The sequence below is a fragment of the Nesoenas mayeri genome (genome assembly GCF_963082525.1).
Source record: "Nesoenas mayeri genome assembly, chromosome: 5".
NCBI lineage: Eukaryota > Metazoa > Chordata > Aves > Columbiformes > Columbidae > Nesoenas > Nesoenas mayeri.
In genome coordinates this window covers 27,044,473-27,071,597 of record NC_137548.1, presented here as the reverse complement: position 1 = coordinate 27,071,597, position 27,125 = coordinate 27,044,473, and the positions used below count along the sequence as shown (strand labels likewise).

Sequence of the window (27,125 nt, the reverse complement as noted above, 5' to 3'; positions counted from 1 at the left end):
ATGCTGTTAATCTTCCAACATTACAAAGGAAATCAAAGTGATTTATTAAAAAAAAAAAAGATAATATCTATATTTTTGGAGTATGGCATAATACAAAGTTGTTAATAAATATTTTATAGATAGCGTATAAATAATCTACCCTGAAAACATGAAAATTAGGAGTACTGAAAAAATTATACCCATTATAATAGGTAGATGTAATCTTATTACATCCTATAATTTAAAGTAAAAATAATGAGCAAATAATATAATGTGAAGCTCAATTATTCAAAAATTTTTATCACTGAATGCAATACTTTGTTTTGCATAAGATTTCCATCTGCATCTTTTAGAGATTAAAATATTTTAGGGATTCAAATAAAGCAGAACTATATATAAATAAAATATAAATATAAATAAACTAAAATAAAATATAAATAAACAACTGAGGACTATAGCAATTAAAAGGAGTGGCATACAAGAGACAAAGCTGTATTTTTAGATGTAACCACTGAAAAAAATGAAATTAGATAAAGACAGATTAGACAGAGGTATAACAGTGTCATAACAAATAAATATGAAATTAAGAAACATGTTAAATGTATGTTGACTCATTAGGTAGGCCAATAAATGAAAAATTTAATAAAGATTCTTTTTCTCTAGCCTCCTTCAAATTACATTTTATAACCTTCTATTTTAAAAATAAGACTTTTGACCTAAACCACTGTTGGTCATTTTCACATGCATGCTTCCAACAACTTAAATAAAAATGCTTTACTTTGCATTTTACACTGTCTGCCAGGTATTTCCTGTGAACATCCCATCTAAAATCTCTTGGTTCTAATAACTAATGTCTGTAAAGAAAATCCTGGCAAAACCGTAGTTCTAAGCTTCACGAGCAGCCATTTTAAACAGAAAGCTGGTTTCGTTGTGTTGACAATCACATTTTAAACTGATTCCTTCCAGATGAAAAGATGCTTTTTCAAACAACGTAATAAAAGTGTAAAGTCAGCTGTTCCAAGGACATAAAAGTGATTTATCTCTTCTCTGGTCACAGATTTTTTCCTTTGATACAGTGGAATTTTTCTTTTAAAGAAAAGGTTAACAATTAATGGTTACTAGAAGCCCAAATTATGGAGAATTTGCCTTTTAAAGAACTACAACACATAGGTGCAATTAATTTTGCATCTTGTGCATCCACTATTGTATTTATGAAATGTTAAATGTTAATGGCTAGATTTACATAGCACAGAAATTGTTAATTCCGAGAGCTGACTATTGACAATGCCATGATCAGATTTCAGAGCTATTACCCTTGATAAGAAAGAGGTTTCAGATAGATTTCATATTCTTTTACCTGCCTGCACTGGGCATGACAACTTTGCACCGGCTCCAGCTGGCTCCAGTTTGAGAGATCCCCCACCCCCCTGTCAGGGCTAGAATAATTTTTCCCCTTTTTAAATACAGGTTTCAATTCTGGAGACTATGATGGCACTATATATATATATATATATGTGTGTTTATATATATATACACACACATATATATATATATACCATTTCAGGACAAGCAAGTTGTGTAGGAACAGTTTCCCAAAAAGCAGCATGACCCAAAAGTGTGACTTAAGCCGTATTTACCCACTCAATGCTAAATCAGTAATTAATGAAATCCTTGTTCAGGGGATACGCAGCCCTGGCTGTGACTTAATCTGGAGGAGTCTTGGTTTCTGACCCAAAAGCTTCTCACTAGCTGAAAGTTTTCTTACAGCCCTGGCTGAGCCAAGGGAACCCTGAAGAAGGGCAACACGTACTGCACACCGTGTGTGAGCTCTTCCTGGCTTTTTAACTCTAGATGGCTCTCGGCTCAGGAGCTCGGCTGCCCTGGAGCTCCCCACCGCTCCACACCAGAGGGCTGTCCCTGAAGGCACGGGAGGATTCAGGGCTCAATTGCAGAACTGTGTCACTGCCCAAAGTGGGGCAAATTGTGCTGGGAAGAAATGTCCCCACCAAGGCCCCAGGTCTACACCACTGCATGGAGCACTGAGGAATGTCACTGTCACTGCTGAGAAACCCTGCAGCTGCTCACGCTGAACCAGTTACTGAAGAGGGATAAATTTGTGGCCACTACCCTGGGCTACCAAATTACAAAGATGGGTTCTTCACATTCAGAGAACACAAACACATTCAGAGAATCTGATCATATAGCATAGTATGATATTTTTCATAGACTAGACTAAAAATAGGTTTTTTTAGAAGCATAATTATTACATTGGTCTGTTTAAACAAAATGTTCAAAATGAACAGGAACCTAATGTGTTAAAATGATAAATATTCTTGAATGTTAAAATTGTAAGAATTAAAAGTTCTGCTGACCTTTTGTTAACTAGAGCAGATAGATAAAAATTGATTTTAAACCATTCCTGTAGGTATCTTCTTTGTACTGTAAATATAAACATCTTAAAATGCAGTTATCTGATTCCAAACTGAGGCCTGTAGGAGGCATTTGTCATATTGGTAGAAAATAGAGACATTTGAGGAATCCCAAATTCAAGATTCAAATAATCTGATTCTGAAAATATTTTAAACTTAAAAAAAAAATAACCTGGGCCTTTAAAAATTGCAGAACGGGCATCCAAATGCTGCACTTAGTTACACTGGTGCAACCTCATTGAATTTCAGAGAGCTACACACATAAAACTGGGAATAGAAGCTTTTCACATTCCAGAGCCATTTCTTATGTTTTCAAGTGTTAACATATGAAGATGGGGGTAGGGAACGTCCAGTCAGGAACAGAGAATTCTTGCTGAAGGGATGATGAGAACCTTGTGAGAGTAGCATCACTGTAAATACTGCTGACTATCTGGAGACAGCGCAGTCCAATGAATGGGGCATGAGCCTTGCAGTCAGGATACCCATCTTCAGGCTTAAAATTGCCATTGCCTCCACTTATGCTCTCAGACAAACCACCTCACGAAACAGATTGCCAAGTAAGTCCTCAGACTCCTTCTCAATTAGGAACCTATATTAAAGAATGCAATTTTATGTTCAACGCACATGTTCCTCAGAGCTGTGATATTAACATGCTACCATGGGGCAAACAAATGACATGGTATCAGGCTGTTCCATGAGAATCGCCTCTGTACATGTTCAGATCTGACTGACTCCCTGGCACGTTACAGCTCAGTATCCCTATCTGTACAGTTGAGACAATGATACTTCCTTCTACCATGAAGTGTTTTGAGACCTAGAGGTTAAAAGAACAAGTATCATCTTTGTTTCATGACTGAGCAGTCTTCTAAAAGCATCTGGTTGGGATTACTGTCCAAACTTCACTGGATTTGGTTAATTTTTATCTACTTAGAGACTGAAAATGCATTAATATTTTGCATGCATACACATATTGACACACATTTTAAAACATAATGATGAGGCAACAAAAATTCCTGAGATTTCTGCCATCTTTACTGGGAAAGGAGATAAAATTGAATAACCAAACATGAATGTTAATTTACAAAAGAAAGCAGAACACACATCGCCCTCATATAGATACAGAAAATATGTCTCTTTTCTGGACATATTGATCTAAAACTCTGTAAGCATAATATAAGCCACAATGTTAAAGTAAAATTCTGTCAGTTAAATTTTCTGCCTTCCTCTTCTTTAATCTTGAAAGCAGTCTCAATGATGATTTTACTCAAGGTTGTACCATTATTTTAATTTTAGGACTCAACACCATTCAAAGTAAGAACACAAAGTCCAAACAAACTATAGACAATCAAATGAAACTGAAAACAGTATGCCTAGGTATTGCATGTAGGTCTATGTAGAGTAAGATAGGGGGTAAAGTGAGAGTAAGTGGCACCAAGAACAGTTACAAGGATTACTCTGTATGTCACAGATTATGAAAAAGGAACTCTTGCTAATTACCTAGAAGAAATTCTAAAATTCTTTTACTGTGGGGCACCTAGAGGCTAAAGTCTATGTCAAGGCATATTTTTTCCTTTCACGGCAGATCTGTGAGGCTCATTCCCCACAGGGTCACATGAATCCTGTCTTCCTAACGGCACAGGCATGAGGGCACTTGCAGAGGATTGTTGTGGTTTGCTTGCACAAGAGTGGTAAGAGCCAAGTCTCAACCATCATAAAAAATGGCAAAGCAAATGGAATCACTTACTTCCAAAAGTAAATGGACAGATTAAACATTTGATAATTTTAATTATGTACTATGAGAACTTGCCATATCCCTACCTAGGTTTTGTAAGCTCATGCTCCCTGAAAACATACAAATACTAGCTTTTCTAACACCGAACATTTCTTCTTTAAAAATATGTAGAGCAAGCACAACAGTTCAAAAATTCAGCTCTAAGACTTCAATTTCTATCCACAAAACCCAGTAGATTTCACACAGGTTCACAGTTTATGCTAATACACTGTCCTTCACAATTTCAGTTACAGTTCTCAATTCAGCAAGGTGTTAGAAAGCTTATTTGATGCTTTACATTTCAGATTATATTATTTCACACAGGAATGTAACAATTATTTCTGATACTCTAAATCACAGGCTTTTAGTGAAGTCTGCAATAGACACAACAGTATGGCAGGAAGATGCCAATGCAGCATAATGTGACACAGAATAATTCTACAATATGTGGGATAAAGAGAAAAAAATAGCAACATACTGTGAACTATGGGGATGCATCAGGATAGATACAGACAGACATTTTGGTACCATAGTGTCCTTTTTTGCATCTTCAGTCTCAGTTTAGCAAGGCTTGTACAAGTATTATGAAGTCATAAATGTGAGGCAGGCTAGTAGAACTAGAAAAGAGATGGATATAGCTATTTCTGAAGTACAAGTGCCAGCAGACCTTTCTCAGTGTTCAGGTGGAAGTTTCTGTTCCTGTAGTGGGGGCAGAAAAGATGCCTGTACATTAATCTGCAAGATCACAATCTCTGAAACTGGCAGTGCAGGTGGATCTCTACTAAGCAACAAAATTCTTGAAAGTAACAAGCAAGCATGGGTCCAAGTTCACTTCTCCTCCTCCTGGTAGGAAGTGCTGACAACAAACCAAAGAGCAGGGTAGATAGCTGTGGGGAGAAATAACATCTTAATCTACCACTTCTGCTTACCTCAGAGCACTTAAAGCAGATCCTAAAGTCTGGTCTTTTGATACCACAGAAATTTATGCCTCCAGTATGTGGAAACGAATCTCTGCTTCATAACTGCTCACTGGGAAAAGGGATTTTTGGCATGACTGACCATGTCACACTTCCTTGGTTGGCAATTTCATTGAAGGATTCATGTGTAGGGTAGCCAAGTATTTGTATCTTGTATAACACTTATTTGGCAGCCTTTTGCTAGGTCTCAGCCCAGCTGGAAGAGTACACATCCAGCTGGGCCCCAGGAACGGGCAGTGATGATTGCTGGTGAGTGCCAGAGGCCAGCACTTGCCTGCAGTGCTAGCAATCCTGCAAGTCTCCTTCCCTGACCTGCTGGCATTTAGAAGCAGCAGAGCATCATCTGCAGCCAGCTGGGAGAGCCAGGCCTCAGGAGCGCTGCTGTAGTCTCTCAAGCACTTGTTACCATGGCAGAGAGATGATGGATAGAGGCAGGACAAAGGAGAGTGCTAGCAAATTCCTTAATTGAGGAACTATTACTGGTGTCATGTAAACCAGGAACCCTTCAGCTTCTGCATGTTTGATGACAACTCTGCACTCATCCAGCTCCTGATCAGTCTTGGCTGTTCTCTGACCTACTCCACCCATAGCTGACAAGTTTTGCGCAGCTTTATAGCCTAATCCCACTACTGTATGAGTCAGGGTGTCGCTTATTAAAAAAAAGCTGTGTGGTCATACAGAGAATTATAGGTAAAAGAGAGCAGTAAGGTGGTGCTGAGAACAAGACAGGAATAGTTATAAAGCTTTTGAACTGTGTAAACATGGAGATATCTGCTCCTTCCCAAACCAAATTCAACATAAATAATCAAACAACAGTACAAGTAATGAAGACTCAAATGGTAAATGATGATTGTGTTTTGCACTTTCCTAGGACCATCTAGTTCAAAGAAAGGCTAACAACACTTTAATCCATAACTTATTCAAGTGTAGAGCTATAAAACTAGAAACCAGGACACTACTATTTCTATTTCAGGTAAGTTAACCAACGAATGAGAAAGCAACAGGTTTCTTGACAGAGTGCCTACCAAAAGAAGCCAAACCCAAAACACATACTGTTAAAATTATGAGCCCATGAAAACCCAAGTTTATAAGAACAAAGTTGTTTACAGACTTGAAATAACAGCATCCATCATTTTAATGCTGTAACTCCAAATTAAGACAGTGCAGATGGGCATAATTTTCCATTCTTAATACGAGACACAAAACCATGTGTCTTTAATATAAATGCAATGTATACATTCAGCCAGACCGTTGGTTTATTCTTACATTTCATATTCAAACTTAAGTCATTATCAAAGAAAAAGTGAGTGAACACAAATGTAGTAAAGATGATAACGATACAAAAAATCAGTCATTTATTATAATCTAAACTCTTATTTGTAGGATTTAAAAAGAATGAAAAGTTTTCTCTGTTAATGGTTTCAGTTAATCCTGTATCCAAGCATTTTCCCCAATAAACATTGGATTATTTTTATGTTGGCTATAAAGCTGTCGCTCCTCAATAAACAGATAAGCTCCTGGTGGGTTTACCTCTGCTGTCAAAGATTTGTCAATTCATGCATCATCTCATAAGCAAAACCAGAGCAGCTCGGATGCCCGGCTCCCAGAGAATCCAGCTGAGCAGAGGTTGCTCACCACCTGAGAGGATCTGTGTCGTGCAATCAACAGCGACTGGACGGTCCCAACAGAAGTTCACGGGAGCCCTGAAGTTAATACTCCTACCTTCCTTTAATAGAAAGCTATGTGACCTTTAATGCTCTGCTCAACTGAGCCTTCCTTCAGTGAGTCTCCATTAAATTTTATGTATTGTGGCTCCCATTTTCTTGTAAGACAAGAAAAGAGTTCAAGGGACGGACCCTTCTTTGAGGAATTTAATTCCCTGTGGAGAAAATTTATTTCTATCTAAAGAGCTGCTCAAAGTTTGGGGGAAGAGAGCTTTTGTACTGGTTAATTTTCAGTGAGAGGCATTGCAGCAAATGAAACATTTGCTTATGTATTCATAAAAATAAGTAGTTGTTAGGCTGATTCTGCATACTTAACCTCAACATAAGAAGGACAAAAAAATAAAGGTATTAGGAAGTGTCTTGTCTGAACTGAGCTCTGACATTCTAGCTCACCACAGTTGCTACTACTGAAAACATTAGTGCAAATGAGCATAAGCACTATTCCCAAATGCAAACACTTTTAGAAGCAGGCCATTAGTAACATTTCTTTTCCCACTATGTTCCTTTATTTAATTAGTTTGTTTTGTAGTCAACATAAAATCACATATACCAGTAGGGAATTCTGAGTGCTGGAGAGAGACACCTAGACTCCTTATAGTCAGTGTACACTGAATTGGATATTTCAGATAATCAGTCTAAAAATGCCACACATCGACAGGGGTATTTCATATTGTCAATATGAAACAAACATGGGGCTTGAATGAATTTCTTATACCTTCTCCCAGATTTACACACCCGAATCTGAACACCTCATAAATTGTTTTTGTTTGCTTACTATCTAAATGTGAAGCCCTTTCTTGGTGCTTTTTTGTGGTCACTCAAGAAAGGGGTTATGAGGATTCAAGGTTTACATTAGCTAAAATACTTCACAATCACCTCGCTCACCTCCCACTCAGGTGTCATAATCATCAAGCTCCAGAAACTGGACAACTTGTGATGATGAGAATGCAAGAGTCCTGGAGTCAAACAGGTACTTCAGGATTAGTTGATTACTTTTTAAAAAATTATTTTTAGCCAAAATTTAAGCTTATATTGTATCTGAGATTCTTCATTTCTTTTTCCTAGTGCTTACTACTGCTGTTTAAATGTCACCTTCTGCCTCTGTCTAATTTCCTGGAAAAAATAGGTATTCAGAGAATTTACTTTTTATTTAGATCAGTACTGACTGTTTTTCCAATAGACAAGTATTAATAAAACTCTGTATTATCTCTAGCCTGATGGAAACTTAATGCAATCCACTGCTAAATTGTGATTTAAATCTATAATAATTTCATGTAATCATCTTCTTTTCCTGTTTACAGCGTCATACCTTGATATAAATAGAAAAAAAAATACTCCAGTGTGGTTCCAGTATTGGGGCAGAAGCATTCTACAGAAAAACAACGAACCAACCAACCATCTTAATCTCGCCTTTCTGAAGTTCATTCGCAGATGACTGCTGTGTTCAGCCCCTTCATCATTTCTTCACGGTTTCAGTTTCTCCATTTTTTTCCTTATCCCCCTCCCCCACATAGTAAGAGAACTATATATTTTATGGTAAACTGAAGTTTGCAGTGTCCTGCTATTATTTTATACATGTGGGTTGTACAAATATCCAGTTATACAATATAACCAGATAGGACCCTAAAATCAACTAACTTGGAAGTTGTCTCTTGGTTTAGACTCATTCTCCAGATACATCGACCCATTCTTAATTTTACATTTTGTGACTAGTTCAACAAAATAAAAACACTCGTGAGTAGAGTTTTCATGCTCAGTGACTTCAATATTGAAAGTAGTTCTGTATTTAAAAAGAGATTGAGATTATGGTAAATACTAACACTTTTCTATTGCAAAAACACAATTTTGTTTTGAGAAGCAACAAAATTTAACACATGCTCAGAAAACCCCAGAAGCCACAAATTATCATTTTTGTGAAATCCTTTTAGCTTTTAAGCTTTTTAATGCCTTGTAGTGATAACGCACAGCATTAGTCTTTCATCAAAAATAAGTTTACCACTGATAAAGGCAAATGTGATAACTTCCTCTTTCAACACCATAACAAAACACCTCTACATCTCCCTACTTTAGCAATTCAAACCATTCAGTTCTATATATATGTATGTATGTATGTATGTATATATGTATGTATGTAATGTAGCTTAGCTAAACGTCACTGCAAAAAACAAAACCGGTCTAGTTCTTAATTTTCACTGTTTGTCTCACCTGTGTTTTTCTAGTGCAACTTGTGCACACGTGGTATTTATGCATCTATATATAACAGTTCCATTCTGGTGAATATACAGAAAAAAATGGGTTGCTATTGTATTTACAAAGTCCTTATGGAAAGTCTGCCAGCTACTCAAGACTAGGATTTACTAATTAGTTACCTCGATTAAAGGCTAGCTCCCAAAGAGCTCCTGTGGATAACAGGCTCAACTTCAAGCATATGATCAGTCTCATTACGTTCACTGGTTGTAACTGGACTGCTCATAAAATAAAATGTGTACTAAATACCTTTGTGGATCAGAGCCCAAGACTCTTAGAGGAGCTCAGGCTTGGACCTTCTGAACCCAGTATGATTCCGGTGACTAAGGACCACAAATCCTTTTCCATATTCTGCAAAACTGAAGAGCTGTGGAATTTTGCTCACACAGCTCCTGGAAGCATTGCCTGCCACAGCTAACTGGGAATGACAGTTTATCAGAGCTTGGAAACAAGTACATCACTGAACTGGTAAAGGTTCGTAGGGAGATAGTTCAGAAAACCAGGACAAGAAGATGTGAAAGCCCAGATACCATACCACACTGATGTGGTCATCCTGCTCCCAGCACTCATGCAGTGTTTGCCCAGTGTCTCTACAGTTGTGCATTCTGATCTTTAAACATATCCTAATAGCAAAATTTGGTATTGTGAGTGCAAGTAATACTAAGACTTTTCAAATTGTGCTCATTATGTACGACTATGTTTGCCAAATTCTGGCCATTGCAAAAAAGAGTAGAATATAAAGAGGATCTAATGTCTGGAAAATGGGTGATTAAAAAAGGTCACATAAAATTGACAATTTTAAAAACATATAATCTTACCCTTCACGTTGGAAAATAGTCCTAAAACAGTCCCCCAGGCTCTTGTAACCAGTCGGATCAGTTTTCCCTCTTTGAATTTGGAACCTAAAAAAAATACAATTTACATCACAGCATGAGAAGTCAGGGATTTTAAGTCACTTTTAACTTTCCAATTATTATATAAAATGAGTTTTAAAGGGTTTTTAATGTATCTGATTCATTATTATATACTGTTCCTGATATAATTATTAGCAGTCTTTTCATAGAAGCTGTTAAACTAAGGAAAAATAGAGCTTTAGTAGCAACTTTTTTGTAGTTTATGGAACTCACAGTATAGCTATCACCTTTGACTTTTACACCTCTTTCTAGTTGTTTGAAAAATAAGCTGTTAACCCTGTGCCTGATCTAAAGCCCATTGAAACTAATGGGAGTCTTTGAGTCAAACTCTGGGTTTGAAAATCTGAAATAGATACTATCATGTGTTTCACTATGAAATGAAATGACTGTGCAGTTTCTTTCTTTTTATATCTGACACAATTACAATAAAAATCAACCAGGGACGTGCCTAGAAATTAGAGCGCCATTCATTTTTTGTAATTCAATAATTAAATGAACAATAAAAGCAAGCAATGAATTATTTTAATTAAAACCTTGTTTCTCTATTCACATTTTGACAACAATAAACATTTCAACAGGAAACTTGTGGCCTTGAAAGCAAAATCAAGATTATGATTTAAGATTGTAAACATATTATTTACAATTTATGGATAGCAACAGTGAGTTTAAAAAAAAATATGATTTTCTTTAGTATCTTTAGTGTTCAACAGCTTCAGGGAATCACTGACATCATAGTCAAGTATGTCATATGCCACAGGTACGTTGCCGTTCTGTGAAACATCTATTGTAACTTATTCTCATCATGATACTGAACCTCATTAAAATGTGACTAACAAAGGTATATTTAACTTAGTGTTAAACAGCAATGTTCTCCTCTCCACAGAATTCAGTAGGGTCAAATCAAGGTTTGTATTGTGGCAAAATGCATTCATTGTTTTGAACATCAGTTTTTCCTAAGCCGTGTTCTGTGCTAACACATCTAACATTTTTTTCACTTCGAGGAAAAAAAAATTTCCAGTGATGTAATACAATTTTTCTGGCAATTATGAAGGCAAGCACACACCTTTTTTGAAAATAGTTAGAAGGAAACACTGAGCCCCTCCATAGTCCTAATAAAAGTAGTTCAAGCACATCTGGGATCTCTATCTGGGGTAACCTCTTTTATTAGCACGAGAACTTGCTGCCAAGTTGGCAGAGAGGAGAATGCTATTCAATAGGCTTATACTCAAATAAGAGCTGATGCATAACATTTTGTCTGAAAAGAACCCTTGGGAAGGCTAATAGTTGAAAATGCCTCAATGCCATCACACAAAGTCCAGCAGTAATATTAGCTACAGAAGCTTTTACACTGTGGCAATGAAGCAATCAAAATTCTAACAGAAAGTAGATTTTATGCACATTTTAATATATTTAAGACTTGATTATTTATACCTTTCAGTTCAAAACCAAAAATAACTTTCTTTTGCTTAAAGAACTCTTGCAAAAACTCAACAGTAAAAACCTTTTCCCAAATATTTAAAAAATAAAGCCAAACTCTTTTCCTCAAGTTTCAAGATTTGGCCCACTTGTAAACTCAGAACAAAGCACCACTGTTTCTAAAACATCCTCCGAATAATGCGCCTTCCCTCTCTTTTACCATGCAAATGCTGAAGCATGTCCTACTAGTACATGTGTAAAGTTCCCCCCTAAGTCGTGCACAGGCAACTGTTTGTAGAACGGGGGCTTTAATCCCAGACTCACTGTGGATCTCAGCAACGTGGTGAACATACTTATATAATTTTGTTTTACAGTTAACACAGTGTTGACTTCTCAACTAAATTTAAATGATTTAATAAAAATACATCTTTGATAGCAATAATTAAAATTGTAGCAGAAGAAATGCAATAATACCCCATGTAATTTACACGTATCAGATGAAGGACAACTTCTAAAAGAAGTTAAATCGAAGGAGGTTTACATTTATTTCTGTTTTTTGTTTTAATGTAGATAAAATCTTAGTGTTAAATGAGTCCACTTGTAACAGTGAGTCACGCAAATAACATATCCCCTCCTTTAGGGTTTTTGGATCCATTCCTTCCCTAGTAAATCTATTTTATAACTTTAACAGCGATCCTAAAGTACATGCCAATTATGTGCTTCAACCCAGATCTGCGAATTGGGTTCTTTGATTCAGAATTGCTTGCTTCAATAAAATCATGTGTAACTTTTTAATGAACTAGCTAATTGATCACCAGCACTTGTTAGAAGTAGTTCAGGGCGGAGCTGAATAATTTTGTTTTGTTGTTTGTTTTGTTTTATTGTTGTTGTTGTTGTTGTTGTTGTTTTTTCCTGGAGACAGCAGCAGCAGCAGCCTGTAATAGTAATCTTAATAATACAGAAGAGTGAAAGCATTCACTTCAAAAAACAACCTGGCCTGTTTTTAATGATTGTTTAGAGGAATGAACACAACTGGGGGACACATAATGGCTTTCTCTGCTTTGAATCCATTCCTTTCTGAAAGCATTATAAAACCACTGAATTTCATGCATTTTTGAAAGTTGGATGCCTGCCTCGTATGTCATTAGCTTTGCTAGAACAAACCAGATAAATTCTCCTATAATCGGAGCATGAACTTCTGATCTAATTTCTTATTTTGAAGTCTGAAAAGAAGAATGTGCCGGCAGTGTTCAGAGACATGCTGAAGGGACATATGCGCAGAGGGGCTTTTCCAGGACTGGGATGAATGGCCTGCTACTCACTATTAGCACACAACTCGTGCCAGAAGTCACTGGACACTCCAACGTGTCACGTGTTTACCAAGAGCTTTATGACTCTAAAAATTATCATCAGGCTGACTTTCCTCCTTGACTTTCTGGCCAAAATGCTCTTGTACTGAGCACTCCCGCCCTGGCAATGCTCATACAGCTGTGGAAGGCACTTTGGCCCCCAGGTTACCTCTTCCTACCCAGCACCATCCTCAGCACCTACTGTGTGCCCCCTTGGCTCCTCTTGCAGCTCCCACCTCCACTTCCCATGACATGGGAGACCTCTAAATCTCCCTTTCTGGCTCGTAGCAGCAGCCCACAGGGCTTTGTCTTTCGTGCCCCTTTTGAACAGTACCTTTCCAGTAGCTTTGATACTAAACTGTTCTTATATTGTTTAAGAAGAGAACATCACTGTCCTTCCCTGTTCACCATAGAAGAAACAATTGGGATCTCAAAAAGTGGAAATAATGTAAAACCTTTTGAGGTCTGGAGGTCTGTTCAAAAGGCATTGAAAACTCTGCATGATATAAACCCATGAAAATATTTTGACCTATCCACAATAACCAGCATTACAACTACTACTTGCGAAATGAATAAATCTATGTTATTCTTATTTTGATAGCATGAGAGAGAGCATTTTTAATGGTTATAATAGTCCTTGACCAATAACAAGATGGAATCAACCTGAAATCCCACGATGCAGAAGATGCTTGAGTCCTTTCATCAGTTCTCTGAACCACTTACTGTTTAACAAGAGATACATCATATGGTGAAGCAATGACTCTACATTAAACCATGTAGCTGTTTCCAATGCCTAACTTGAAGTTCTTGCTGGTTTTGTAATAGCTAGCAGTTCATTCCAAGTTTTGTGAAAACCTCAGTCCACAGGATGCTTTCCTACTCCCTGTTCCTATCACAAGAATCCTCTAAGTAATCTTTTGTAACACAATCAATATCGATAGGAGAACAAATAGATGTGTGTGCTTTCTGGGAAAAAAAAAAAAAACAAAATCTCCCTCTCTGCATAGCTAATTTTTTTGTTCATGCTTGCTGAACATTTCATCAAAGTTGTCTGGTGTATGTCTGCCACTACCGTATCCAGGTATTTAGTGTTTCAAGTCTGTTCACCACAATGTTGACCTAGCAATCCTCTCCCCTTTATTTACTGATCTAAGGCTGGAGAAAGATTTCCAAATCATGCTGAAATTGTTTTAGTCATCCTAAAACCTAAAAGGAAAAAAACCCAGTACTTTCATACCTAGATTCAAGTAGATAATGAGCAGTTAAATCCCAGCTATGTAGGACAACCACAATGTGATGTGGAGCAGACTAGGCTCAACAAATTCTTGCCACTGGGTTTGCAAAGTCTATACCCTAATGCATAAATTCCAGAATTTCTTGCTGTTTTTATACAGTGCTGCTGACTATTTTCTCAACCACAAATTTCAGAGGGAAAGAAAAACACTGACTCAGAGAACTGGGCTTTATACTATGTTGCAGTGCTTGCCAACGAGTGGCAGTCTTAGCTGTATTTTCCTTCTCTTCACATGTCTCACTTTTGTCATATGTTCTACTCTGTTTTGAATAAAACTCCTAACATTTCCCTCCATGATCGGGACTTCTGTAGTACCAAAGCAGATAATCTCAGGTACTGAGGTGTTTTATCAGAAGAGTTATGTAGCATAACAACAAAACTAATTAAATTATCTGTGCAATGTGAAATTTAAAACAACTTTTAAATAAATGTACAGCCTTTGGAAAACTGAAAACAATATTTATAGGTTTTTTGCACTTGCAGTAGCTCCCATGATCCCAGACACTGTAGTTACCTCCTCTAGCAGCACAAGTTGAGAAAAAAAGTATAGTCTGAAGCTTTATATAAATTTACATTATTTAACAGTTCACATGCTTTTAATAAAAAATAACTGCACTATAATTTAAAAAGATTTTTATTTTCTAACTTAAACATTTATTCAGGTGTTACTACTAGTTAACCCTATCTCTTGATTCTGTGATTTCATGCAAAACTTTGCACTGCAAAATGGACCTTGATAATATGATTTATTTTACTTTTTGGCTCAGGTTCTTTGAATTGTTTATGTTACTTACAGGATAATAACTAAATTGAGAGTATAATTCTGTCACTTATTTTAACAGTAAATCATATGAGCTGTTGAAGAACTGAATATTAGATTTCCAAACAAAAAAAACCCTACTTATTTTAAGCCACAGATATAACTTTGCTAGTGCAGAGGTCATATTTTAAGTATTATAGTATTGCTATGATGATTATTTAACTGCAAAAGCCATATAAGAATACAATAAAGTAGTAACACAGAGAACAGGCAAAGAACAGAACTTATTCCAGTCATTCTCCATAGTAGTCATAGATTTGCCTCCATATAATCACAGAATTTTTCATACAGTCCATATTTACTTCACAAGTTAAAAAATAGTATCATGGGTTGAGAAGTACTAATAAAAATTATTTCAAAATTAATCTAAATTACTTCCACTTCGTTGGAATTCATAATGCTTTTCAGTTTATTTACCTCTATGGCTTATGGAGTAACATCTTCTTTTTTAAAGAAAGGAATAGTTATAAAGGAAATAACAGTAAAGATACTCTGAAAACTCAAAATTCTCTGCAGAGATGAATTTTATATGAATTAGAACATGAACTACTAGGTATGACAGTAAAATAAAAAATTAACTAACACAAACTGATTAATTCTTACATTTACCCAAGCATTTACCAAACATTGCAACTCATAAATTTGTCCGTTCCACACCTGACCTCTGCTTTATTGCAATCCTGACCTGTTCTTCTCTCCTCTCCCTATCTGACTGCTTATCCACAGGGCAAAAAGAGGAAATGTTGCCAGTGGATGAGAAAGAAGAAAACACTTGCCAACAGCTGAATAAGGAGTGCTGAATTCACAGTAAAAGTTAGAGCTTAATCAGCAAGGGATTTATCAATTTACAGCAGAATTTAGATGGAAAGGATTGACTATTCTTATCAAAATTTGAATACAATAAGATAATCATCAGCTGCCACTCCCCTTTAGGTTAGCTAGAAGCAATTTATCTAAACCCTCATAAAATAACTGGCCTAAAATCTTTCAGTCTCAACAATGAGAACTTCCCATGGGTGGCTTACGCTGAGCTTACAATTTTTGAAAATATTTTCCTTGAATGAACTGCAACATTGAATGGAGGAACAGTGAAGTCCTAAACATGGCAAAATGGCTTAGGTGGTTCACTGGTACTCAGTCAATTCTCTGAATGTGACTCCTTATTCTTAGACCAGACTAAAGTACCCTACTCAGAAAAAGAAATTAATCTTTCCTACACTTCCTTTTATAGATTACTTTCTTCTATTTCTTGCTTTTATATTCAAGCTAAGCAGCACATCACTCCATAAAAAATATCAGTGTGAAAAAGAAAGCAGTACCGTATATATCACGAGGGTAATAAAGTGTTTTAGAAATGAAAGCTGTATTTTGTCAGCTACTAATGAAGAACTATTCTACTTTTTTCTCCTGCAGCAATTTTTCCATTATGTGCATGGGACAAACATACAGTAGCTATAAAGCCAGAAATAAATTTTCCTTTACATGTAGTTTTGGAAGAGTGAAAATAAACTTGATCAGAATTAGATCAAATTAACCTATGTCACTGTTTGATGCAAATCTACTCTGGTAATTTTGCTAATGAATAACACAAATAACTAGTCATAGCAGTTACATATGAATAATTTAATGCTTTCCTGAAAAAGAAAACCAGGAGAAACTAAGTTCAAACCATAAATATTTTTAATAATTTCATTCCATCAATGAGTGTGTCTGTGTAGGAGGAGTTCAAAACAGTAACAGAAAAAAGATTAGTGAAAACTACTATTTTTTCATTCCACACTAAAAGCTGTTCAGAAAAACATCATGGATGAAATTATGGAGTGAGGCTCCGAGCTGGTGTCCTAGCCACCTCTTGCACATGCTCAGCAAGCGTTTCCTCACTTCAGCCTTCAGCTTCTAAGACATACTTGTGTCTCTGGGGTCCCAGATACAACTGACAGCTGTGGGCTTCTATGAGCTCCTTGCAAAGCACCAGCCTTTGCTCTCAGTTACAGACCTACAAACCGCACACATTTTTATTACCCTTCAGAAGTTGCTCCAATGTTCTTCTGTCTGAAAAGCCTTATCCAGCTGCCCTGCCAAAGCAGGAACAGCTCTGCCAGCTTCTCTGCCAGTGTCATGGATACCTCAAAAGTACAATTTTGTCATTAAAACTTTGCTTTGACTGCCTGGATAAACCTTCCTGACCATGACTTGCAATGATCATAAACGGACAGCTCTATTTGAAAGATTACACAATATTTTCTGTGAAAGATCACACAGCGTGTAATCTTAACAATTTTATGGAGGTAAGATCAGTTAGGACGTGAGCACTGTAAAAGCAATATGCAAATTTAAACACTGCTTGTAGTTTTTTTGTATACATCTTCTTGTGTACAAAGCATTTAATCACATTGGTGAAAGAATCTGCAGAAACCAGTAATGGTAAAATGAACATTTGTTTTTTTACAGTGACAGTTTATTTCTGAAACCTCCTGTAATTTCTGTTTCCTAAGAAAAAAACAACTCCCCAAAATCTATGGATTTTTTTTGCCCCCTTATCTAAACTGGACAAATCATTGAAAATAGCACCATAAGGAATAATTTTATATTGTCAGAGATGATGGAGTTATTTTTACGATTTTAAATATAAGTAGTCACTCGTGGCCTAATACATCAACAAAAGTCTGGTTTTCATTAGTTTTGGATAAAGTCTTGTACGTTTTCCTTCAAAACAGCTTATAGAGAAACAGCAGACAAAGTGATGAGGAATATAAACTAATGACTAGAAGAGATTTCAAAAGAGATCAGATATTAGATTATATTACATAAAGGCCCCAGTATCCAGTCTTAATTCAGGGAAAAATGAGAATGTGGTTTGCCTGATTTCAGTGCACGACGTGCCTGCTTAAGAACTGTCCAGTTTCTTATCTCAGTTTAGCTTCTGTTACAAAAATGTATATCCTCTCTTGACCTCTCTCTGCTGGACTAGATGGACCTTCATTCTACCCCTGCAGAGCCATTCTTGCATCCTGTGTTATTACTACAATCTATAAATCCACTATTGCGTCTCTGCAAATTGAAGCCTTTGAAAAATTTAAACCTAAGTACAAAAATTTCATCTATCAGTTAAAATTGTTATAATATCAATGATACCAGACTAGAGGAATAATTTTACTGCCTTTAAAAAGTAAAGGTATTTTCTATCACTTCATAAAGATACAAACACAAATCTTAATGCAGCTTTGTAAAATAAAACATGTATCTGATAAGCCACAGGAAGGCTTCAAATTAATAATTTCTACTGGTTATTACTGGACAATACCTGAAATACAAACAGTAATCATTATCCTAAAACTCTTCCAGTTTAGGAAAATGTAATTAAGATCTATATCCCACACAAAAAATTCTATTTTTTCTTCAAAAATTTCTACAGAAAGAGCCAAGTACTTCTACATAGTTTTCTCAACAAAGCTTTGATTTCAATGTCCCCTATGGTGATCACACAGCACTTTTCCTTCCGAGAAGGCAGGAAAATCATTGCAACTTTCTGGCAAGAAGATTTTGGGGGAGGATATTTCTGGAGGTTTGTTCAGTCCTTTCCAGTATTCGTTAGCATTTGAAGTTCTTTGATGAGATCAATCCCATCATAGCTTAGGGTATTTGGATTTTTTTTTTCTTAGTATTAAAATGATTTAACACCAAAAATCTGCAAACTGCCATGAAATATACATTACACTTGCTCCCTAAGGTCAAAGCAGGAGAGATAACCAAAAATATCTTTTCTCCCAAAGGAAAGAAATGGTCAAATACAGAAATCCAGATTCATTTTCAGTGGACAATAGCCAAAATCAAATTGTGAGTTGCTGAAAGAAGTGTTAGTTTTGAGTGTTCACCCAACCTCCTATGTTTGTGCTGGAAAACATTTAAAAGGGAAAAAAATTCATTAAGATGTTGTGGCTGAGATTTTTAAAATACTGGAAGGGATACAAGCAGAATTACTTTACTGAAAAGTACAACTAAATACCCAGCATTTGAAAACATTAACTCACATGCCCTTTCTTATTAACAGACAAACCATTTAAAATGACTAATAGCAAGTATACTTAACATGGACATTACCTACCATGCATATCCTGATTCCATGTAAAAATAACCTTTTTCTATTAGATTGCGCGGCTAAGCGACAGAAAACATACACCCTTAAAGCAGCATTACCTTTTGAAATGAAACTAGTAAAATGAGGAAATTCTGAGTTAAAGACTTCAACTCAACTCTTACCCACCCAGCTGTGCCCCAATATTACAGCTTATATGGAATTCATTATCAGCCAGTGCTGAGCGACCTCAGCAATGCTTAACATACAGTAGGGCATAACAAGGCAAGTTAAGTATGAAATTTCCTCTGAAGTGCTATGACTTTCTCTGCTGTGGTGACTTAAAGTAAAACTAGTAAAATATTGGTATGCTCTTGCTTTTGGAAGTACAATTTATTGGAAATAGTGCACTTCTCCCTGTAAAAAACAAAACAACAATGTAATCCTATAACTTTAAGGAAAGTTTACTGTGTGTTGAAACTGTACCTTGCCATTGTACCTTGCCACTTCCAGCAAATTTTTGTGTAGCATTTAAATTTATCCTAGGAAGTGAAGAGAAAATGTTGACAACTGGGAATATACCCTATTAATTCACCATATGAACATATTGCAAAAATAAAGAAGGCGAATGCTCGCAAATGTAATGTAGTGAATTACTTTGGAAAAACAGCAGCAGCAGATATTTTCAGACTTCAGTACATTTATTTTTATTTTTCTAATAACTTTTATACTATTAATAGTTAACAACAAAAAACAATGCTAAACAAAACTCATGAGAATCTAGAATCCAGGTTGTATGCTGAGGTCAGAAGACTAATTTTGAGTATACAAAACTCTGTGAATCACAGTTTCTACAAAGCTGTCAAGATACATTTTTTTTCGCAGAACCAAAAAGCCCCACTCAATGAGATTACTTTTCTTATTTGTAAATACATCTTGAAAACTACCAAAGCTCAGCTTCAAGCATTTTACAGCCCAGTTTTAAACACCAGAAAATAAGACTTAATGCTGTAGTGGAAACACTAACAGGCTCTTGACAACAGACATGCAAGGCTGCATCTTTATATCGCAACACATTCACCCAGCTGAAAAAACTCACCAGTTATCCAAGATAGTGTGGAAAAAAGAACACTGTTATTTTAGGAAAGATATTTGCTTGAAAATTGGCATAAAGTGAAAATTAAAAAGGTGGGTTTTTTTCCCCCCAAACTCAACCTAACTACTCCATAAAGTAATGCACAAATCATTCATTATAATGAGTCATAACAATGATTTGTGATCTTCCAAGTTTTCATTTTATGCCCCTCTGTTTTTCCTTAAAGACAGGAGGATAGACAAAGACTGGAAACTTTGGGTCATATGGATCACGGCACCACTGCTATGTCTGGAATTTTCTTATAAATATCCTATTGCTCTGAGGTTCATAGGCCTGACTGAAACAGCAGGGACGATCTCATTTGTACTTTTATAGTTGTAGAGGGATTTGCAAGAGTTAATGCAATTTTCCATAATATTTCTTACCGACTCCAGGAATAAAGGGAGAGTTCCCTTTTTAATCAGTGTCTGAAACACTGTTAAGTCTAAGGAAAAAGAGGACTTCTTTCAGATGTAACAAGACTTTTCCAAGTGCTGATAATTTTAAAGGTACAAAGTGAGGCAACTGTTGAAAAAGAGAGGATTTCAGCAAAGCTTTTGTGTGCAGCACGCATAAAGTAGTCTGGAGGATACACTTCACAGCAGATTTTACTGCTTGTTTGCAGCCTTCTTCCTTTTAAAGACTGCTTTTCCAAAAAGGAAAGGTAAATGATTTCTTTTGATTTCAGGAAAACCTTCAAATCAAGGAAGTATCTTCAGGTTCTGCTACGGTGATGTCTATCTGAAAAAAAAAAAACAAACCAAACTGCTTCACTAACCACCAACTGGAAGCTAGAAAAACTCCTCCTTTCACTTTGTACAATCACAGAAGACTTTTAAAGACATTTTGCTCACATTCTTCTCCAGGCAGGCAGGCAGGCAGACTACGCTAACATGGCCAATCTGACTCAGCTATTTAGCCCAAGGGCTGAAAAACAGGCATGAGAAAAGGCAGTTTTGATGTTGCCATGCAATATTTCTCAGGGACAACTGCTTTGGTTCCTTACTACATTCAGTACCCCTTCCATATGCCTACCTAATCCAGTGTTCATAGTGCTACGTGGACTCAGAGATAAAACTAAATGAATTATTAAATGCCTACTGATAAATAAAATGGTTTGCTATGTGACATAGTGCTGGCAGTAGGTTTAGCTGCTCCATTGTGGGTCTAATCTTTGTGCAATATAGTCTGTGCACATAAATAGGAATCCAAGGATACCCAGGATACAGCTTCCCCTGCTGTGGAGCCTGAAAGGTGCCCAGACTAATGTAAGACAAGGACTTACCGTACCTAAACATTGCAGAGTACATCCTTGTTAAAAATCTACAGCTTGTCTGACTTGTGGCCTGAACCCCTCCCAAGAATAAATCTGACCTTAAAGGTCTGCAGAAAAGTATCTCCAGTTTCATCACCTGCCAGAGAGAGTTTTTCACGTATTTCAAGATTCTCTTGAAAATGCAAACAGCCATCCCGCCTACCAGTTAAGAGACTTATCACCTGCCAATTTATAAGAGGTCATTTATTACAGGTCACAAGATGCCAACTTGTCATTGGAACTGGCAGCAGTAACCTCAGTCTCACAATCAACAAACACTGCTGCTTTTGTTGCAAGAGGTTTTCCCTATGAGCCTGTGGTCTGGGTAAAGGGCAAATAGGAAAAGTGAATTACAGAGGAATAACTGATGGACATATAGGGAGTAAGCAAAATTATGAAAATATGTGCAAGACAGATGAGTGTGGTCCTGAAGAATAGTTATATATTGCATAGACAGAAAACCTTGAGGCAGTTATTGGTAAAAATATCATGAATATCTCATTGCCTCTGCTCCTTCTTTGTCCTCTTTAACACCTATAACCAAATACTGCAATTCTGCAGTTTTCTCTCTGTCTTTACTACCGCACTGAAGAGATAGTAATAATGTAGATGTAAATGACATCTGAATTGCTATATGGTATTGATTTACTGTACTGTACTGTATCAAATTATAACGCTTAAATGCATCAGCTTCCATTAACAATAAAAGCTTAAAAATAGATCAGAAACCTATGTTTATATGAGGTACTTCTGTAGAATTTTCTATCCTCAGCAGTAGATATTACAAAAAGGTATGCAATTTTCAGAGTTTTCCTGGACCTACACCACATCTCAACTTTACTTAATATCAAGTGGCATCTTTAACATGTCTTAAAGTCTTTTTTGAGTATCAAAGACACTGCTCACTATTCCACTGCACGACTGCTATTTTTCTTCTCACCACTGAAGTATATGTGTGCACAAAAATATCTCTCTTAAAATACACAGAGGAAATATGGTATGACTTGAGAAACTAATTTTCTTTTAGGGAATATGTAAAGTGAGAATGGTTGAAAGTCTACACCACTGTTATAAATTATGTCTAAAGAATAAGAGAGATGATCAGAAGAGTAATGTATTTCTGGATCTGCTCATATAATGGCCTCTAAGTAGCCTGCAAACTTCCTGCCCAGGGTCAGGGCTCTGTACTAAGAAGCACTCGACCTGCTTCATTTCTTGTTATTCAGTTTCTATCCTAACAGCTATGATTGTGTGGAGTTTCAATTAATATCTTGAAGAAGCTCTTCAGCATAGATAATATGGCCAGTTACAAACCTCTATTAAATATGACTTGCTGCCCTCAAAAGTAGAAAAATTGTCTAGAAGATGAGCACTAAAATATACAAAGTGTATAGCCAATGGATATATACTGGGTAAATACCAGCTAAAAGTAAGAAAAATCCTTACCTTGTATCTAGACAGTACCCAGACAGACATAATAGTATCTAGAACTGCTCCTCTACTCCTACAGACTAGGTTGTGCTAGGAGTGAGGGGCCACATTCCAAAAAATGTAAAGGAGATTCAGAATCAATCAGTAATAAATTAATTTCTCATTAGTAGAGAGAGCTATGCATACGTAAGGAAAAGAAACCTCTTTCTGGAAAACAAATCAAAACCAAACCAAACCAAACAAAAACCCCCAACAACAACAACACAAACCGAAACAAAACACAAAAGCCCCAGCTGATTTACCAAGTATTTACACAGCTGATTCAAGAAGTACTTTCCAAAACTCTACCAAAAATAATTTCTTTACCAGCAACATCTGAAAAGTTTTATAAAAGAAGTCAGAGTGTGAAAAACCCCAACAGGTTATTTCATATATAAACCAAGAAGGTCTAGGAAATCTAGATCTGACCATTCGAATGTTTTTATACATGCATGCATGTACACGTTCCTCATCTTTCCTGTAATCACAATGAATAAAATGTTCTGTATTATCAAATAAAAAAGGTTTTCAGGAAGAAAGAATGAACACTCCACTAATTCATGCCTCCAAATTCCTTATTATGCTTGGTATACACTTGCATGTTAGTTAAGTAAACATAAATCAACAAATTGACGTATGTCATTGAGTTTGGATACCAATTTAACACCTTTGCATAAAGTTAGAGAAGAGAATTAGAAAATCACTTTGAATTTATTATTTCTAGAAAGAGTAGACAAAAGTCTTTGAGGATTAATTTCATGCTGTGGGTTAAATTTCACTCTCACGATAGGCCAACTATTGCCTGGGGCTCTACAGATAATGAACCTGCCGAGGGATTAGCAAGGAAACACTTGTGTTATAAATCGTGTACACTTCCCCTTCTAACCAACTTCATTCTTCTTGACATTAACAAATTACTCTCTGTCCATGTTTCAATATAATACAAGGTTGTGAATGACCCTGAACCAATAGTACATTAGATAAGATCTTCTCAAGACGTAAATAGCTATTAAATTTGGTTGAAAGATCCAGACCTCCTGAAGTGAGAACATGAGACATTTTATGTCAAATCTCTCCAAGACCCAGAGACACATTAGTATGTAAAATCTGCCTTAAGAATATCAGCTAACACAGTTGAAAATGGTTTATGGAGAAATGTTCACAAAGGAATTAAATGTAACAGAAACAGAGGAAATTTTAGGGAAAATTAATCTACCACAAATAGTAGAAATCAACCCAAGCAAAGATGTTAATTCCTTGGCTTAACTGTAAACAACGGATATGCTGAAGAGCTCAAACACATAATTTATTGAATGTTTATTAGACTAGAAGTTCCAATAACGATTTTATGCTGAAGGTGAGTTAGAATACAGCAACCCTGGCTGTACATACAGACTGGGGAATGAGAGGCTGGAGAGCAGCACTGTGGAGAGAGATCTGGGGTTTCTCATTGACAGCAAGTTGAACATGAGCCAACAGTGTACCCTGGCAGCCAAGAGGGCCACCTGTGTCCTGGGGTGCATCCAGCACAGCATTGCCAGCCGGGTGAGGGAGGTGATTGTCCCGCTCTGCTCTGCACTGGTGCGGCCTCACCTGGAGCACTGTGTGCAGTTCTGGGCACCACAGGATAAAAAGGATATAAAGCTACTGGAGAGTGTCCAGAAGAGAGCCATCAAGTTGGTGAAGGGTTTGGAGGGGAAGCCATATGAGGAGCAGCTAAGATCACTTGGTTTGCTCAGCCTGGAGAAGAGGAGACTAAGAGGAGACCTCATAATGGTCCACAACTTCTTCACAAGGGGAGGAGGAAGGGTAGGTGCTAATCACTCCGGTGACCAATGACAGAACCCGAGGGAATGGCAGGAAAATGTGCCAGGGAGGTTTAGGTTGGACATTAGGAAAAGGTTCTTCACCCAGAGGATGGTGGAGCACTGGAACAGGCTCCTCAGTGAGGTGTCACGGCCCCAAGCCTGGCAGTATTCAAGAAGCGATTGGATGATGCCCACAGACACATGATGTGAATTTTGGGGTTGTCATATGCAGGGACAGGAGTTGACTTGATCCTTGTGGGTCCCTTCCAACTCAGGACATTCTATGACTCTAATATTTATGATGCAAATATAGATGTTTTCTGTATTTGATCCTTTCCTCTCTCCTGTTCTTGAAAACCTTCACAGTTATTTTTCACCTGTAGAAAACAGCTCAGTTTCTAGGCAATCCATGCCGAACTATACTGGTATACACTGGCAGAAATATTGCATAATATTGCAGTGTTAAAATAGAAATCCGACATAATGAACCGCATCTTTTATTTAAACACTAACATATAAATAGAAAAGCAAGAAAGAAGTCCAAGCTCTGAACCTTCTTTTGCTGACCCAGATCAACTTAGGACAACATTCCCTGAATTTCAGAGATGGTAGTATTACTGCTACTGTCTCCTGTAGGGATAAAGACTCCTAAAAATGGTATGATTCTAGTAATATAGCTCACCCTTCTACATCTTCCAGAGCAATGGAGCACAACCACAGAAAGCAATTTTCTGTGCCTTATCGCTTTCCCACCTCCTTTGAAGCCCAAGCCTTTTTTGAAACAAACCATCTACAGGGTGTGGCACCACATCAGTTTTAATCTCCACACGCTAATCATACATGTTTGTTAAAATACTCAGAGAATTATTCTTTATGCTGGATTGTAAAAGGCATGCACAATTTTTTTTTTCCTCTTTCTGCCAAACAGCCTGGGCATGACCAATTGCTAATGTTCTCTTAAACACCCTGAGGGAACATGACCTGACAGGTAGTCCTGGAACCCCAAAGATGTGAGCTTATGATATTGGAAAATTGGTCAGTTTTATCTCTTTACTCCTGCTTCTGCAAGCCAGTGAGTTCTGCTCTGCCTTGCTGTAGTTACAGACTGCTGCTCTTCCAGCCACCATGAGTCACACTGAGCTATGCCAGATGACTTGGACCTACTGCATGGCTGGTATTTTTCTCATATCATCAAAACAGAGAAAGAGAAATTTTACCATTGTGCTCTTGCAATACATCAGTATCATTTTCTTTACTGCCTACAGTAAGCAAGAGTATTATTTGCTGCACTTGCCTCTTAATTTTCTAACTGGACAGGAAATAATACAATTGTATTAGGAGGCAGATAATGTAAAGTAACAAATGTCTTACTTTCGAGACTTTGCCGTTCTGACTCCTTACATCACATAAGCCTAGGAAGCTGCGCTCTTAACCTACTCATACAGCTGATCCTGCTTTGCGCCCAACAGTGGGACCAGACCTTTGGTCAAAATTGTCTTTAATGAAGGACAAAACCTATTGAAATGACAACTGAGCATTCCCATATACTAAAGGAATACTTGGACAGTGTAATGACTCCTATGACCAGACCCTCTGTACTTTTCCAGGACTGGAGGTGCTACAGACTAGATAACTAGGATTTGGGTTGTCTCAGTACTGGGAAGATAAAATAAAATGTCACTAACACCTCACATTACAAATGTAATTTGGTGAATGGTTCCTCTGATGGCAAAGTGCACTTAAGAACATAACTGCTTGTTGCCATACTCTCTCTTTTGCTAATGCAAATATTTATGAAGCAGAAAACCAACCACCCCTCACCTGAATTTCTGCTATTAACCTGGATTGCTTTATTTTTCATGAAAAATTCAAAGCTGCTCTTGAGTGTAGGGATACAATTCACACCAAAATTAATACAGCTTTTCTTTAAATAATTTTCATTTTCCTGAAGCAGCCTGTTCTGTTTTATACCATAGGATCTCACAGATATCATATTCAGCATAGTATCCAGGAGACTTATCATCATATGATGTGTGTCTGTCTCCCTGTCTCAGCAAGTATTAAGCTTACAGCAAAAAATCATGCATCCATCTGAAGGGGTCAAAAGGAAACAGAGCAAATAAAGGACTGCTGTCAAGTGAAGTGCAAATGAATCAGACAGAAGCAACCTGGAACAGGTTGTTTAAAAGGACAAAGAAGAGACACAGAGGGAACAGAATTGCTAGAAAAGGGCAGCCACCATTGTAAGGTGGGCAGAAAAAAAGAGGCAGATTTTTGGAACTAGGAAATGAAGAGTAAGGCAAAAAGAGAGGCTAGAAACAGACATAAACAAAATTATCTGGGCCACAAGGATCTGCAATGATTTGTGAACATGCTTTGTAAATGCAATGATTTGTGAACAT

The 27,125-nt window shown here is 36.8% G+C and overlaps 1 protein-coding gene across 1 annotated transcript in view; it reads right to left on the bottom strand.

Annotated features, from left to right (window-relative positions):
• SLC25A21 (solute carrier family 25 member 21) overlaps positions 1-27,125 on the bottom strand; it is a 254,406-nt gene that overhangs the window by 55,834 nt on the left and 171,447 nt on the right. The window contains exon 3 of the mRNA XM_080345143.1: positions 9,946-10,029. Within this exon, the coding sequence (XP_080201269.1) occupies positions 9,946-10,029 (84 nt within the window). The remainder of the gene's footprint in view (positions 1-9,945; positions 10,030-27,125) is intronic.